Here is a 14,373-nt window from a genome sequence, read left to right as displayed (position 1 = left end):
GTCCCCCTCCCCACTCTGCGTCCTCTTCCACCCAGCGTCTCAATCCCCAGTATGTCCCCCTCCGACTCTGCATCCTCTCCCACCCAGCGTCCCAATCCCCAGTATGTCCCCCTCCCACTCTGCGTCCTCTCCCACCCAGCGTCCCAATTCCCGGTATGTCCCACTCTGCGTCCTCTCCCACCCAGCGTCTCAATCCCCAGTATGTCCTCCTCCCACTCTGCGTCCTCTCCCACCCAGTGTCCCAATCCCTAGTATGTCCCCCTCTCACTCTGCGTCCTCGCCCACCCTGCGTCCCAATCCCCAGTATGTCCCCCTCCCACTCTGCGTCCTCTCCCACCCAGTGTCCCAATCCTCAGTATGTCCCCCTCCCACCCTGCGTCCTCTCCCACCCAGCGTCCCAATCCCTAGTATGTCCCCCTCCCACCCTGCGTCCTCTCCCACCCAGCGTCCCAATCCCCAGTATGTCCACCTCCCACTCTGCGTCCTCTCCAACCCAGCGTACCAATCCCCAGTATGTCCTCCTCCAACTCTGCGTCCTCTCCCACCCAGCGTCCCAATCCCCAGCATGTCCTCCTCCCACCCAGTGTCCCAATCTTCAGTATGTCCTCCTCCCACTCTGCGTCCTCTCCCACCCAGCCTCCCAATCCCCAGCATGTCCCCCTCCCACCCAGCATCCCAATCTTCAGTATGTCCCCCTCCCACTCTGCGTCCTCTCCCACCCAGCATCCCAATCTCCAGTATGCCCTTCTCCCACTCTCCGTCCTCTCCCACCCAGTGTCCCAGTCCCCAGTATGTCCTCCTCCCACTCTGCGTCCTCTCCCACCCAGTGTCCCAATCCCCAGTATGTCCACCTCCCACTCTGCGTCCTCTCCAACCCAGCGTACCAATCCCCAGTATGTCCTCCTCCAACTCTGCGTCCTCTCCCACCCAGCGTCCCAATCCCCAGCATGTCCCCCTCCCACCCAGTGTCCCAATCTTCAGTATGTCCTCCTCCCACTCTGCGTCCTCTCCCACCCAGCCTCCCAATCCCCAGCATGTCCCCCTCCCACCCAGCATCCCAATCTTCAGTATGTCCCCCTCCCACTCTGCGTCCTCTCCCACCCAGCATCCCAATCTCCAGTATGCCCTTCTCCCACTCTCCGTCCTCTCCCACCCAGTGTCCCAGTCCCCAGTATGTCCTCCTCCCACTCTGCGTCCTCTCCCACCCAGCGTCCCAATCCCCGGTATGTCCCCCTCCCTCTCTGCATCCTCTCCCACCCAGCATCTCCCCCTTCCTCTGTCCCTCTATCCTCTATCCATTATGTCTTTCTCCCACCCTGCATCCCCCTCTCACCTAAAGCCCCCAACCTCCTCAGTCCCTTCCTCCATCATGTGTCCTCCCTCTCACCCAGTGCCTCTTAAGGACACCCACCTACTGATTGGCCACACTCCTTTTTCGGTATCTGCCACAGTACACTCTCGAGTGGACACTACCCCTTTCAATTTTCCATACCCCCACTTCAAAATTCCCTCTTCGATTACCGTATGTGTGTATATGTATGTGTGTGTGTGTGTGTATATATGTATATATATATATATATATATATATATATGTATATATATATATATATATATGTATGTATATGTATGTATGTATATGTGTATATATATATATTTTATACACACACACTGATAAGAAACCGTGTGGTGTGCTACGGGAGAAGGTCCATGGGGGGTGACACCATGAGTTACCACACCGGGTGACACCAACCCTAGTGACGCCTCTGGGCCTGTGTTAGCCATACTGGTGCCCACATTGCGTGTATGGGAGTAAGGGGGTTATTTAGAGATGGACACGGCCGATGCATGTGCATGCAGCGGCCGCGTCCATCAAGTCTGCGCATGTGCACTGGCTATAGTGCGTGTGCGCGATCCTTCACCATGTGGTCAGATGCGACCACAAGGTGATTGACAATGAAGGCCATCGGGGGCAGCGTCGATGCTGCATTTGGTGGGCATGGTCCGCACAACGCAGGCATGTCCAGACCATTTTCAGGGTGGCTGCTGGACATCACACGCATGCGCTTTGAGAAAAAAATGGCACCGGAACGCCTGCCAGTACAGCCAGGGGTCATCCTCTAATCGATGCATTCGCAATTGAATTGCAAACGCATCACAGGGCGGCACCACACACATGCTGGGCGGCCTTGCCCAGCTGCGGAAGCAAGATCTGTGTCCATCTCTGAATAGCCTCCTAAATGCGTATATTCAGCTCTATCCATAAGCTTAGGGGTATATTTACAAAGCTTTAGATAAAGCGGATGGAGATAAAGTACCAGCCAATCAGCTCAGAACTGTCATTTTTCAAATACAGCCTGCGACATGGCAGTTAGGAGCTGATTGGCTGGTACTTTATCTCCGCACACTTTATCTCCATCCAAGGCTTAGTAAATAGACCCCTAGTCTCATAGAGGTCATTATTATCAGTGCTCACTTGTACCAGCCCTATATTAGGTACAACAGATCCATCTGTGCTTACATTTCTGCATAGCTTGCAGTTAGTGAACCTGCCCTCTTTATACTTAGCATGTGAGAACGCCTCATTACAGTCCAAATACACTGACAATCTGAGATGCCCCCGAGGTGCATGCAACTCCGCACTGCCTGTTGTGGCATACGCTTGGGTCTGCAGTATGAGCAGTAGGACCGCAAGCAAGTTAATCTCCACAAACAGGCTTGTGCTTAAGTTGGCATCACCCCCTACTGTATTAGTCACATTTGCGCATACTGGGCATAAATGCTGTAACTAGGGGTGGGTGGGTGAGCGGCGCCACCATTTAGGTCACAGATCCTAGGGTGCAGCACTGTTGCTCCCCCGTGACACTGGCAGTTGGCTTGCAGCATTCCTTGAACAAAACCCTGCAGCTGCAAGGAACGTTCTTAGGATGCTCCGTGCACTCAGTTCCTTCCCGGTCCTGGCGGCCCCTCCCCCTCTTTGTGATGTCACTATGTCACATGTTCGGAGGCAAGACCTGGAGCATAGTCTGTTGACCATATGTACTATATCAAAATATACCAGGATACATTAGTAGCAGTAAATCCACTAAGTTTATAATGTTATACCATGTGTCCTCTTCATTAACAAAATAATGACATACGTCCTAGGAACTATCGGTATTGTTCCAGTTGTACCAGTTGTATCCACAGCCTGGAATTTATTAGATGTAGTAAATTCCAGGAAAGAAGACAAACAAATCTCTGTGGCTCTCCTGGATGAGTCATGACATATTGTATGGAGATCCTGGTGATATACCATACCTGCTGACAGTCCTGGTTTTTGGCAGTCACATGGGCAGTGACCTAAAGAAAAGAGGCGTGTCATCATCACACATCGACAAGGTTGTTGGGGCTCAGGGAGAGGTTTGGGTGTGTCATGGGATCAGGCCTAAATTGCTGCGATTACTTATTAGGAATGATGGCAGGCACGGTGGTACACAACTTTTGACCTCACATTGATTCAGGAATGATCTGTTCAGACGTATGTAGGCACCTGAAGGTATATATAATGGTGTAGACATTGTAGAGGTTTGTAGAGTTAGCAGCCCATGGACAGTCAGCAGCCATATGTTTAGGACTTACAGTAAGTCACCTAAAAACTTATGGAGAAACCTGCTGTGGAGCAGCTGGAGCGGGCCATGGAGACCCAGTCATTCCCTTAACCACCTACAGTAACAGGGTAATGCTTGTATTATTACAGAACCAAATTAAGTCCATCCTTTCAAAGAGTACGTCGGGGAGTTATTGTCTCTTACTGTTCTGGTCAACCCACTTTTTTTTTTTTACCGTAAATACATTTTCTTTTCTTTTTTTCCTTCAAACTGTGGAAGGTCACTTAAAAGTTGGTCCTAAGAAAAATGTTTTAACATTGCATAGCAACCAATTAGACATTTACTTTCACTTTGTAAACTGCACTCATATGATGACACAATCTAATTTGTTGTATGGCTCACATTTTTCTTGTGCACTACCATCATAAAAGTAAATATATATACAGTACAACACACACACAGACACAACATATAAATATACTGCCCACACCTCCTGAGGAAGTCTAGACAACAGATGAAACGTGTCAGAGATAACCTACCTGTGGAACTACTGCTGGATACCTCTACAGTCATACCATCTTATGAACTCTCCACCAGCCAAGGCTTGCCCATGTGTTTCTTCATGAGAATCTTAGATACACTGATTTGATTCATGTATGGGGAACCTTTGTCCTTCTCAATTAATTCAATTATTTGTTATAACATATATGTCACTATTGGTGATGTTACCTTTTTTGAGGTGCGGGTGCAAAGCTATGAAGAAGTGTCAGGCAGGTCCATAAGGATATTAGAGAAGATGCCCTGGTGTTAAATATGAATGCTTATTTATTGCTTTTTCAGGTACTAAGCTAAACGTTTCCAACATTGTCTCATTTGTACGACATTGGCTACACTATGGTCTGCTTCTTCCCTGATCAATTTGGGATATCATTAGATGATGACTGCTATCCAAGATTGTACCTTATAGAGAAAGGAACATACAGTAGAAAACTCTTCGATTAACACTTTCTTTCACATCTTTGCGGCGGTCCGTACATAAGTAATAAGTAATATATAATTGATAACACTTTTAATGCTCTATGTGTTCATTATATATATATATATACCCGGGTCTCACTTATTCGCTCAGGGCCGGTGGAGCCTGTAGTCATCCACTGTGTCTGCATATTATGATTTTACCCCTGAAGAAGTCCTGTGTATAGGACGATACGCGTAGTATATTAGGTGACATTTTCCCGTTACGTCATATTATATATATATATATATATATATATACATACAGTATATATATATATATATATATATATACAGTATATATATATAATGTATTAAGACACAGGACTTTATGTTTGAGCTTTGCTAACTAACTGTGAAGTTATGACATCACTACCATTAATACAATTGTCGTTTACATAAGTTTACGCATGGTTAATTACTTCTATGTAGAAATTGAGGGTGGAAATACTTCTCTCAAATTTTAGCATCTAGGCTCATAACTCAATTACACAGTAATTCATTGTAACACCAGGACACCCTGACATGTCTGTCCTGATAAAATAGGTCAGAAAACACAGCACATTTATATATATAATTCCTGAGGCTTTAATAACTATTTTTTAAGCACATTCACAGGAATATCTCATCTGTAAAAGGGGCACTGAAGAAATACTGAATACCTTTTCCATGCCGTCCTCCTTTAGGCTAATAATATCCAAATCAAAATCTTTTCTCAAGCCATCCGTTCTATTGAAGGTGATACGACCTGTCAAGCCATCCCACCGTGCCTGGGGACACATAGACAAGAAAAGATATTTAAAGCCGTGCGCGCTATCCATCAAATTCTTACTACACAGATCCCTCTGAAAAGTATTCAGCCAACTAAATCCACATGAAACAATACAAGATTACTTATCACAAGACTATGCAAAAAGTTTTTTTGTTTTTTTTTTTGCTTGAATTAAAAAATAATTAAAAAAAAAATCTGGTTTCAAAACATATAAAAGTTTGAATTAAAATGAACTATTTAAAATTAATATTTTTGATGAACTGACCATTCACGTTCACTATACTGTATATGACTATTCCTGGCACAGCAGGTACACGTTCCTAACGGCTGATCTACTTGTCCTATTGTGTTCAGAACGAATTGCTGCCAAGAGTAACCGGGCCTGGAGACGTTTGAAAGACGGGGAGCGTTCATGGTATCCAATCACATGCCACCTTCTCAGTCTCACAACCAATCAGATACCACTGGACACTGCCCACTTCATTTACATGTCTCATTGTCTCGTTGCAGTGATAGGGGTCGATTCAATTCGGCAACAGATAAATACCGCCGGGAATTAGCTCCCGACGCTATTTAATTCAGCTACTAGTTACCCGCAATTGTCGGGAATTCTTCTCTCACCCCCGAGGTATGAGAGAAGAAAACCGTCAAAAGTGCTGCCGCACGGCTGGCGCGAGGCTGATTCTGTCGGGAATCTGCATCGCCGCGGGTAGTTAAGTCGGAGAATGCCCGTTCTCCCGACAAAACTACCTGTTAAGAACGGGCATTCGCCGACTTAACTATAGCTGAATTGAATAGCGTCGGGAGCTAATTCCCGGCACTATTCATCTTTTGCCAAATTGAATCGACCCCAAAGGGGTCTATTTATTAAGCCTTGGACGGAGATAAAGGGGTATATTTACAAAGCTTTGGATGGAGAGAAAGTACCAGCCAATCATCTCCTAACGTCATTTTTCAAACACATCCCTGCGACATGGCAGTTAGCAGCTGATTGGCTGGTTCTTTCTTTCCGTCCACTTTTACCTCCATCCAAGGTTTAGTAAATAATCAGTTATTAGTAGCATTTAAAAGAGGAAAATTAAATGGTTTGACCTTCTGTGAAGGGTCGGCCTGGCCCACAGGGGTACAGGGGAATCTCCCACATCCTCCTCTAGGGATTAGGTTCCAGACTGTGCATTTCAGTTATACATTATTTATACATATGTTACTTTATACTGCACAGGACGGGGTCGGTATGAATGACCGGCGGATGGGATGCCGACTGTCGGGAGTGAAAAAGCACATGAAAACCAACATGATACATCTCAATAATGTTTTTTTTTTTACTGCTACAGTATTTCCATGTCTTTGTGATCCGCTGCGCTATTACCAATACAACCTAATGTATAGTAGCATTATGCTGCAAAACATTAAACACCACGATTTTAGAACTCAGTGGAGGGACCCAGCCCATAGATGACCACTCACCCTAAATTTAAGTCCCCTCTCAGGCCTTAGCAGCTGAAAAGTGCATTCATAACAATAGCGGTTAGATATCAACAATTTACCAAGCAGTGAAAAGAGTGGAGAAATGGACCAGCATAGAAGTTGCCCATAGCAACCAGTCAGATTGGTTGCTATGGGCAACTTCTACATTGGTCCACATCTCCACTCTTTTCACTGCTTGATACATCAACCCCTTGGTGACTCACCGTTCAGTATTAATGGGGCAGATGTATTAAGCCTGAAGAAGTGATAAGTAGAAGGTGATAATGCACCAGACAATCAGCTCCTAACTGCCATTTCATAGGCTGGGTTTGAAAAATGTCAGCTAGAAGCTGACTGGCTGGTATATTATCACCTTCCACTTTATCACACCGAATGGCCACCTCCACTATGTGAAAGCCACCGGTTCCATTTACTATTGTGCCTCCTGTGTGTTACAATACCAATCAAGGTTTCCACATAGCCTAAGCTTATTAACAATACTTTATGGAGTAAAACAATATAACCAAGCTAATTATCTACAAAGAAATTAGAAATCAGTTCTGTTGCTCTAGTCCAATACAAAATACATTTGTTGCTCCATAAAAGTTTAGAGCCAGGTAGTAACATTTTATTATAGTCATAAGAAATCTTTTTTGGTTTTTAGACATTGGTGCATACAAAATGAATGTGGGTTTGTCAAAATATGGTGAGCAGAATTTTTTTTTTGCAATTTGAGGTCACCTTCATCTAAATGGCATTTTTTGGTGTGTATTTTGTTCACAGAGGGGTATATATACCCAAAGCAAATAAAACCGCTTATAATAATCATTTATCTAGCACCATCTTTGACGTGACAGTTGGAAGTTCCACTTTATTCTTCTCCAAGCCTTGATACATCCTACCAAAAACTGGGTAAAAGTCACATATTGTAGAAAGAGCAGCTGTCTTCTTGGAAAATAACCATGGTAGTTTCTAGTAATAGGTGGGTACACACTGATAGATATATCTGCAGATTAAATGATCTGCAGATATATCAATGGACGGATCCGTCAGGGACTGACATCATGAACTGGGTGGGCGTGTACACAGGCCCGCCCAGTTCAGCTGTCAATCACCGCCGGCTGCCGCAGCATGTGTACGGGCAGACAGCTGATCACCCGTACACACATAGTAATGCGCCAATATATCGGTAGATATATTGGCCGTCGGCTGTGCTGCAGGGCCGACGCGATATGTCTGTGAATGACGGAGTTCAAAGACATATTGCACGTAGGCACTAGCCGACGGACCCGCGATATATCGGCCAGTGTGTACGGGCCATTACTGTATATAGGCACACACCAGTGGCTGACTCAAACTATCAACAGCCTAGTTACTTTACAGGTGGTGATGGTTTATTGATAGATAGCAGTTAAATCCGTACTCACTGTTACATGCACACTGTTGATGAAGTGTAGCTTGAGCAGAGTGTGGTTTCATACAGCTACCCAGCCGGTAAGTGTATGGAGGCACTGGATACTGGTGCGGGAACACTAGAATCGATGTTCATTGCAGGAAAACGCAGGTCTCTCTGGAGCTAAGTGGAGGACGTGTCTTCCACAGTTATGCTCTGACACAGTGAAAGACACATGAAGCCTCCATGGAGAACAGGAAGACTGGCATCTTTCCAGTAGTGCACTCCTCTTTCATCAATTGTCACCTGGCTCCTTTGCATGGGGCCAAAACTAGGGTTCTGAAGAGTATTTTCTACCATGATCAGTTGACTAGAAATACAACAGATCTCACTACGAGGCTCCGTGAGAGGAAGCAAACACAGCCAAGACTATCCTGCAGAAGGACATAGCTAAGGACATGAGGTCAGTCTATTTCTGCATTTCTTTCTATCTTATTATAACCATAGAGTTGAAGTTGCCTTCAGTGGGCCCTTACTTCTGCTTGCCCCTGTGGGGAAAAAGTTACTTAGCCTCTCCTACCTAATGAGGTCAGCTCTGAATTTACTCTTGGTTTATAGGACGCAAGGTCAAAGTTTTCTTGACCACTTTACTAGAAACGTGAGCGAACATTTGCGCTGATGCACAGTGAGTACCGTGATAGATTGCAAAATGTCAGCTGCATGATTCTGCTCTGCACATCCCTGGAAAAGTCAGAGTACGCGCATATACATCTGTGCAAATTTGTGGGCATGTATGCCTTCTGGGGATGCGGTCAAGATGCCGGCTGTTGGAATCCTGGCAGTCGGAATGCCGACGCCGGAATCCCGACAGCATCAGGAGATGGATGCCGGAATCCCAATCATAAGTATAGCGGGTGGGTTAGGGCCGAGGGGGTTAGGAGCCACCCGGGGGGAAGGGGTTAGGCTGTGGAGGAAAGGGGGGTTAGGGTTAGGCTGTGAGCATAGGGTTTAGGGTTAGGCACCACTGGGTTTAGGGTTAGGCTGCGGGCATAGGGGTTAGGCACCACTGGGGTTAGGGTTAGGCTGCGGGCATAGGGATTAGGCACCACTGGGGTTAGGGTTAGGCTGCGGGCATAGGGGTTAGGGTTAGGCACAACTGGGGGGATTTTAGGTTTAGACACTAAGGGGGGAGGGTTAGGGTAAAGGGTGTGGTATGCAAGGTCGACCACACTTAGGTCAACAGTGTCTAGGTCGAACACTATTGGTTGACAGTAAGTAGGTTGACAGATTTCTACGTCGACAGGGACTCTAGGTCGACATGTACTAGGTCGACATGACAGAAGATCAACATGAGTTTTTGCACTTTTTTTGGTGTTGTTTTCTCCATATAGTGACTGGGATCCCAAATTAGTGCACCGTGTCCCCTCGCATGGCGAGCGACGCCAAGGTGCCTCGCTCTGCTGCCGCTGCGCTCAGCACAGGTTACCGTTCCCAATTGAAGTCCATGTGGATCGTAAAGTATGGAAATGTTAAAATTTTTTGAAAAACTCATGTCAACCTTTTATCATGTCGACCTAGAGTCCCTGTCGACCTACTTACTGTCGACCAATAGTGGTCGACCTAAGCGTGGTTGACCTAGAGACCGGATACCTAGTGTAAGGCTGCTGGGAGGGGGGATTAGGGATTTACACTTACGGGATGCTGGCGTCGGTATTGTGACCGCCAGCACCCACCGTTAGCCGGAATATCATACTGAATCCCCGGCTTGTGACTGGTTAGGTGGAACAGGGACATTCTATGCTCTCCTAAGCTGTTTTTTGTTGCTTATGCATGTATTAGATTTATTTGCGTATTTAAACGTTATTCTTCCTAACACAAGACAGGGAGCTGATTCTGCTGAATTACCGGGGTTTTGCTGTTTTATTGATGCCAGTTATTGAATATTTGTGTTACAAACAAAATAAATGTCTAACAACATGGGCACACGCGGGATGTCATTGAATGCGACTTGTGCCTGGTGCAAACAACGTGCTAATGTTGCCAACCGGCGAGTTTCTTCAGATAGTTTTCAGTTTGCATATGGTTGCAATTGTGTATTTAATAAAGAACGCAACTGTGCATATGATTTGGGGCATCATTGTGGGTTACTCTCCCCTACCCCCATTGTTTTTGAGCGTACATTTCAGTATATGAATATCTGTAACTTTATAACACGTTTTAGGTTGATCATAAATTGCTCTATAATCGGTCATATTGTCTGTTACATTGAAGTAATTGAGAAGTACTCCAAATGATAAAGTTAATGTGCAAAGAGTTTTACTGGCAGATATATCTCTCATATTATCACCTAGTAATTCCTGTCTTCACAGCCAAATGTTCTTATTATAAGAAACGTTTCCATTAAGTAATGTTCTATGCTCTTTTCCCACCCAGGGTTTAAATGCAGAGGGTTTTTTTTTTCTTCTCAATTAATTCTTATTGAAAGTAACCACTAAGGAAGACACCAACAGGTGGCGAAACATGTTTTCTACACAGTGGAAAACCACTGCAACCCATTGTATTACTTCTTTATTTATCTATTTACATATTTATTTATTTATTACCTTGTTTATTTCATTACTAAGCTTTTTTCAACACTGAGTGTTTACTGGCATCACGAGTTTTCTTTTGCACCCCATAATGGTGCGCAGAAACATTTTGGCACTACCATAAGGGGCTAATATGGGCTCTATTCTCAGCCATGTGCATCTGCCGCCACTTTTTCCTACAGCCGCTGTTCTAGCACCGGCAGACACCGCAGTCAACTTTAGTATTAGCTCCACGCTAGGTGTAAGAGATCCATCACAAACAGCTGTAATGGTGTGAATGAGACTTTTAGTAGCTTTCAGGTGAGAAAGGTCCTTACCCTGATCCTGCAAATATTATGTAGGTGGAAGCAGCAAGATCGGAAAAGGGAGTAAATGTGGCATGTGAAGGAGAGGAGAGTTGAGGATGACACCTAGGCCTAAACTTTAGGGATAGGGGAGAAAAGGTGCACCACAGAGAAGGTGAGGAAAGGGTGTAGCTACCATAGGTGCAGGGAGTGCAGCTGATATGGGGCCCAGTGCTGAGAATGGCCACCTTCCCTGTCACAGTTACATGTGTTATATACAGGGGCGTAGCTACCATAGGTGCAGGGAGTGCAGCTGCTATGGGGCCCAGAGCTGAGGGGCCCACCTTCCCTGTCACAGCTACATGTGTTATATACAAGGGTGTAGCTACCATAGGTGCAGGGAGTGCAGCTGCTATGGGGCCCAGAGTTGAGAGGGGCCACCTTCCCTGTCACAGTTACATGTGCTGTATATTTTTTCACCATTGGGTGGTACATAGGGGCCTTTACAAACTTTTATCTTGGGGCCTACAATATATCTAGTCGACCTGCTGATTATAATGCCATATAAAATGAACTGGAGGGCATTATAATGTTACATAATATAAACTGGGGACACTGTAATGTGGCACAGTATTAAGTGGATGTACTACAGTATGGCACAGTATGAAGTGGAGGCACTGTAATGTGGTATAATATGAACTGGGGGCACTATGACATAATGTGAATTGGGAGTACTGTGTTGTATAATGTGTATTGGCAGTCCAAAAATGTGACATAATGTGAACTAGGACACTACAATGGTTCATAAAATAAACTAGGGCACTAATATGGGACATAACATTAACAACTACTGTGGAGAGGTGTCTCTCTAGGACAGGCATGTCAAACCCAAAATCCCAACTGGGCCGAATAATCAAGGTCTAGAGGTCTTCTGTGGGCCGCAAGAAAAAGAAAGAGTCCGGGAGCTGTGATATTCCCCCTCATATATCATTGTGCGGTCCCCACTTCCCTATATAATAATAATACCACATAGTGTGAGAAGAGAGCTGTGGTACTCCCCTTCATATATCACTGTACGGACCCTCTCCTCTTACTTTAATTAATATATATAACAATAGCTGTAAAGATCTCTGTTGGTGAGACTCACACTCACAGTCTTCAGCGTCCGCATGGGCACTCTTTCCTTTCAGGGCGGCTTCCCTCCTCCCTCCTCACAGGAGACATGTCTCTGTAGGCAGGAAGGGCCAGAGGGTAAACCCGCCCAGAACCCAGCCTCCTCTCCTCCTGCAGCAGCCATGACTGGGTGTAGTGGGCGGTATTGGTAGTGGTAATCCCGCCCAGAATCCAGCCTCCTAAAATGCTGTTGCACCCATGACTGGGTGAGGTGGGCGGTGCAGACAAGTGGGGCAGACGGAGGCGAGCGGACTCGGTTATCCTGCCGCATAAGGACTCCTGTTGGCTGCCAGCAAGCTGCATAATGACCCCTGCCCGCGGGGAGCAAAATTATGTGGTAGGGACCACATGTGGCCCGTGGCCCGTGAGTTTGACACCTCTGCTCTAGAAGCATTGGTACACGGATTCCTTCAAAATGTTGCTATGGTGCCCACACACCTCTGGCTATGCCCCCTGGGGTGAGGGATGGTGTCAGGGGACCTTGGTAGGTGGATAGACTGTGAAATCAGTTTTAGAGATATTAAGTTTATAAAAGCACTCGGTAACCCAGGAAGAATGGCCAAGAGACAGCTAGTGACATGTGAAAGAAGGTAAGAGAAGACATCAGGGGAAGAAAGACAAATTTGGGTGTCATCAGCATACAAGTGGTACTGAATGTTGGCGGAGCTGATTATCTCGCTGAGGGAAGAGGTATTGATGGAGAGGAGAATTGGGTCAAAGACAAGTGATGCTGATAGATAGGTGGAGGCAGGCGCAGACAGAGATTGGGCAAATACAGTAGGACTTAAACCCACAAGAGTTCTGTATCATTGATAACGCAGTTGGGCCATTAATGGTATGAAATGCCGTCATGCGCAGGGCCGTCTTTTCGTATGGGCTCAATGGGCACTTGCCCAAGGGCCCCAGGAGTATAAGGGCCCTAGGCTGATAACTGAGGGTCCCCTCTTTCCAGGGGTACCAGATTTTTGAAAATCGTCCCTAGGGACCTGGAGATATCTGACTTCAAAGCAGTGGTCCCCATCCGAGCCTATTAATTGCTCTTCCCAGCCAGATCTCTCTGGCTCTGTCTGACTTATAGTTTTTCTGAGGGTATACGCCAAAAGATGGGAGTCTCCACTTTCTGTGGACATTGGCAGCTTTTCTCTACTATGCCCAGAACCAGAGATATCAGCCTTCCAGCAGCCGGTCCCTGCTCCAGCTCCACACGCCTAATATGCAGTTTTAGATATTCATTGGTAGATTGCTCTGGCTCCTGAACTCTGATTCCCAAGTCCCCAGTACCTCCTGAAAGGTGAGACTCTCTAATTTTTTTTATCCCATTCAAAGCTAAGAAATCTTTTTCCAGGAACTTGAGATACTGTATCTGCAGTCAAGCAAGCAGCTCTCTCACCAGAAAATGAAGAATATTAGGCCCACTCCACTAAAGACCCCTGCCCTACCTATATTAAACACCCCATACCACCCTGAAAGTCATGTACCGAGGCCCCTTCATTCAGCCCAATGTCCTTTTCTACAGTTTAGTGTTCTCCCTCCCGCCCCATTTCTCAACATCTCTGCAGTAAAGGAGTAATTAGCAGAAATTACTGCTACAGGTCCTACATGCAGAGTGGAAGATAGAACACCCCCTACCGCCCGCAGAACATCAAAGCTGCCGCTGATAGCACCCCCCACCCTTACCGCTGGAGGATGGGTAAGGGCCCCAAGTGCATTGCTGTGCCCAGGGGCCTACACTGCTGTTAAGATGGCCCTGGTCATGCGATGGAGGAAGATAAATTTAATAAAATTACCTTTAGATTTTTCAATGACCTTGGTTTTGGCAGAATAGAGTGTTGGGAAGCCAGGTAGGTGAGAGGTGGATGAGAAATGGGAGATGAGATGGGTACAAACAATCCGATCAAGCACTTTAGACGAAAATAGGAGGAGGAAGATGGGGCAATAGCTAGAAGGGATGCCGGGTCAAGAGAGGGTCTCTTGAGATTGGAGGAGACCAGGTAATATTTGTGCATGAGAGGAAAGTACCAGGGAATAGGGATACATTGAGGAAGTGATTGATGTGGGAGCAAGTATCAGGAGTAAGGGACAGGGGGAGGTGAGA

The 14,373-nt window shown here is 46.0% G+C and overlaps 1 protein-coding gene across 10 annotated transcripts in view; it reads right to left on the bottom strand.

Annotated features, from left to right (window-relative positions):
• The window catches only part of GRIK1 (glutamate ionotropic receptor kainate type subunit 1), a 630,706-nt gene that overhangs the window by 157,191 nt on the left and 459,142 nt on the right, over positions 1 to 14,373 (bottom strand). For all 10 annotated transcript variants that reach the window (XM_063956430.1, XM_063956421.1, XM_063956422.1 and 7 more), the window contains exon 8: positions 5,264 to 5,371. In XM_063956430.1, the coding sequence (XP_063812500.1) occupies positions 5,264 to 5,371 (108 nt within the window). The remainder of the gene's footprint in view (positions 1 to 5,263; positions 5,372 to 14,373) is intronic.

Source organism: Pseudophryne corroboree, chromosome 2, assembly GCF_028390025.1.
Source record: "Pseudophryne corroboree isolate aPseCor3 chromosome 2, aPseCor3.hap2, whole genome shotgun sequence".
Taxonomy (NCBI): domain Eukaryota; kingdom Metazoa; phylum Chordata; class Amphibia; order Anura; family Myobatrachidae; genus Pseudophryne; species Pseudophryne corroboree.
Note: the sequence above shows the minus strand (reverse complement) of the source record. Positions and strands in the feature narration are given on the sequence as shown.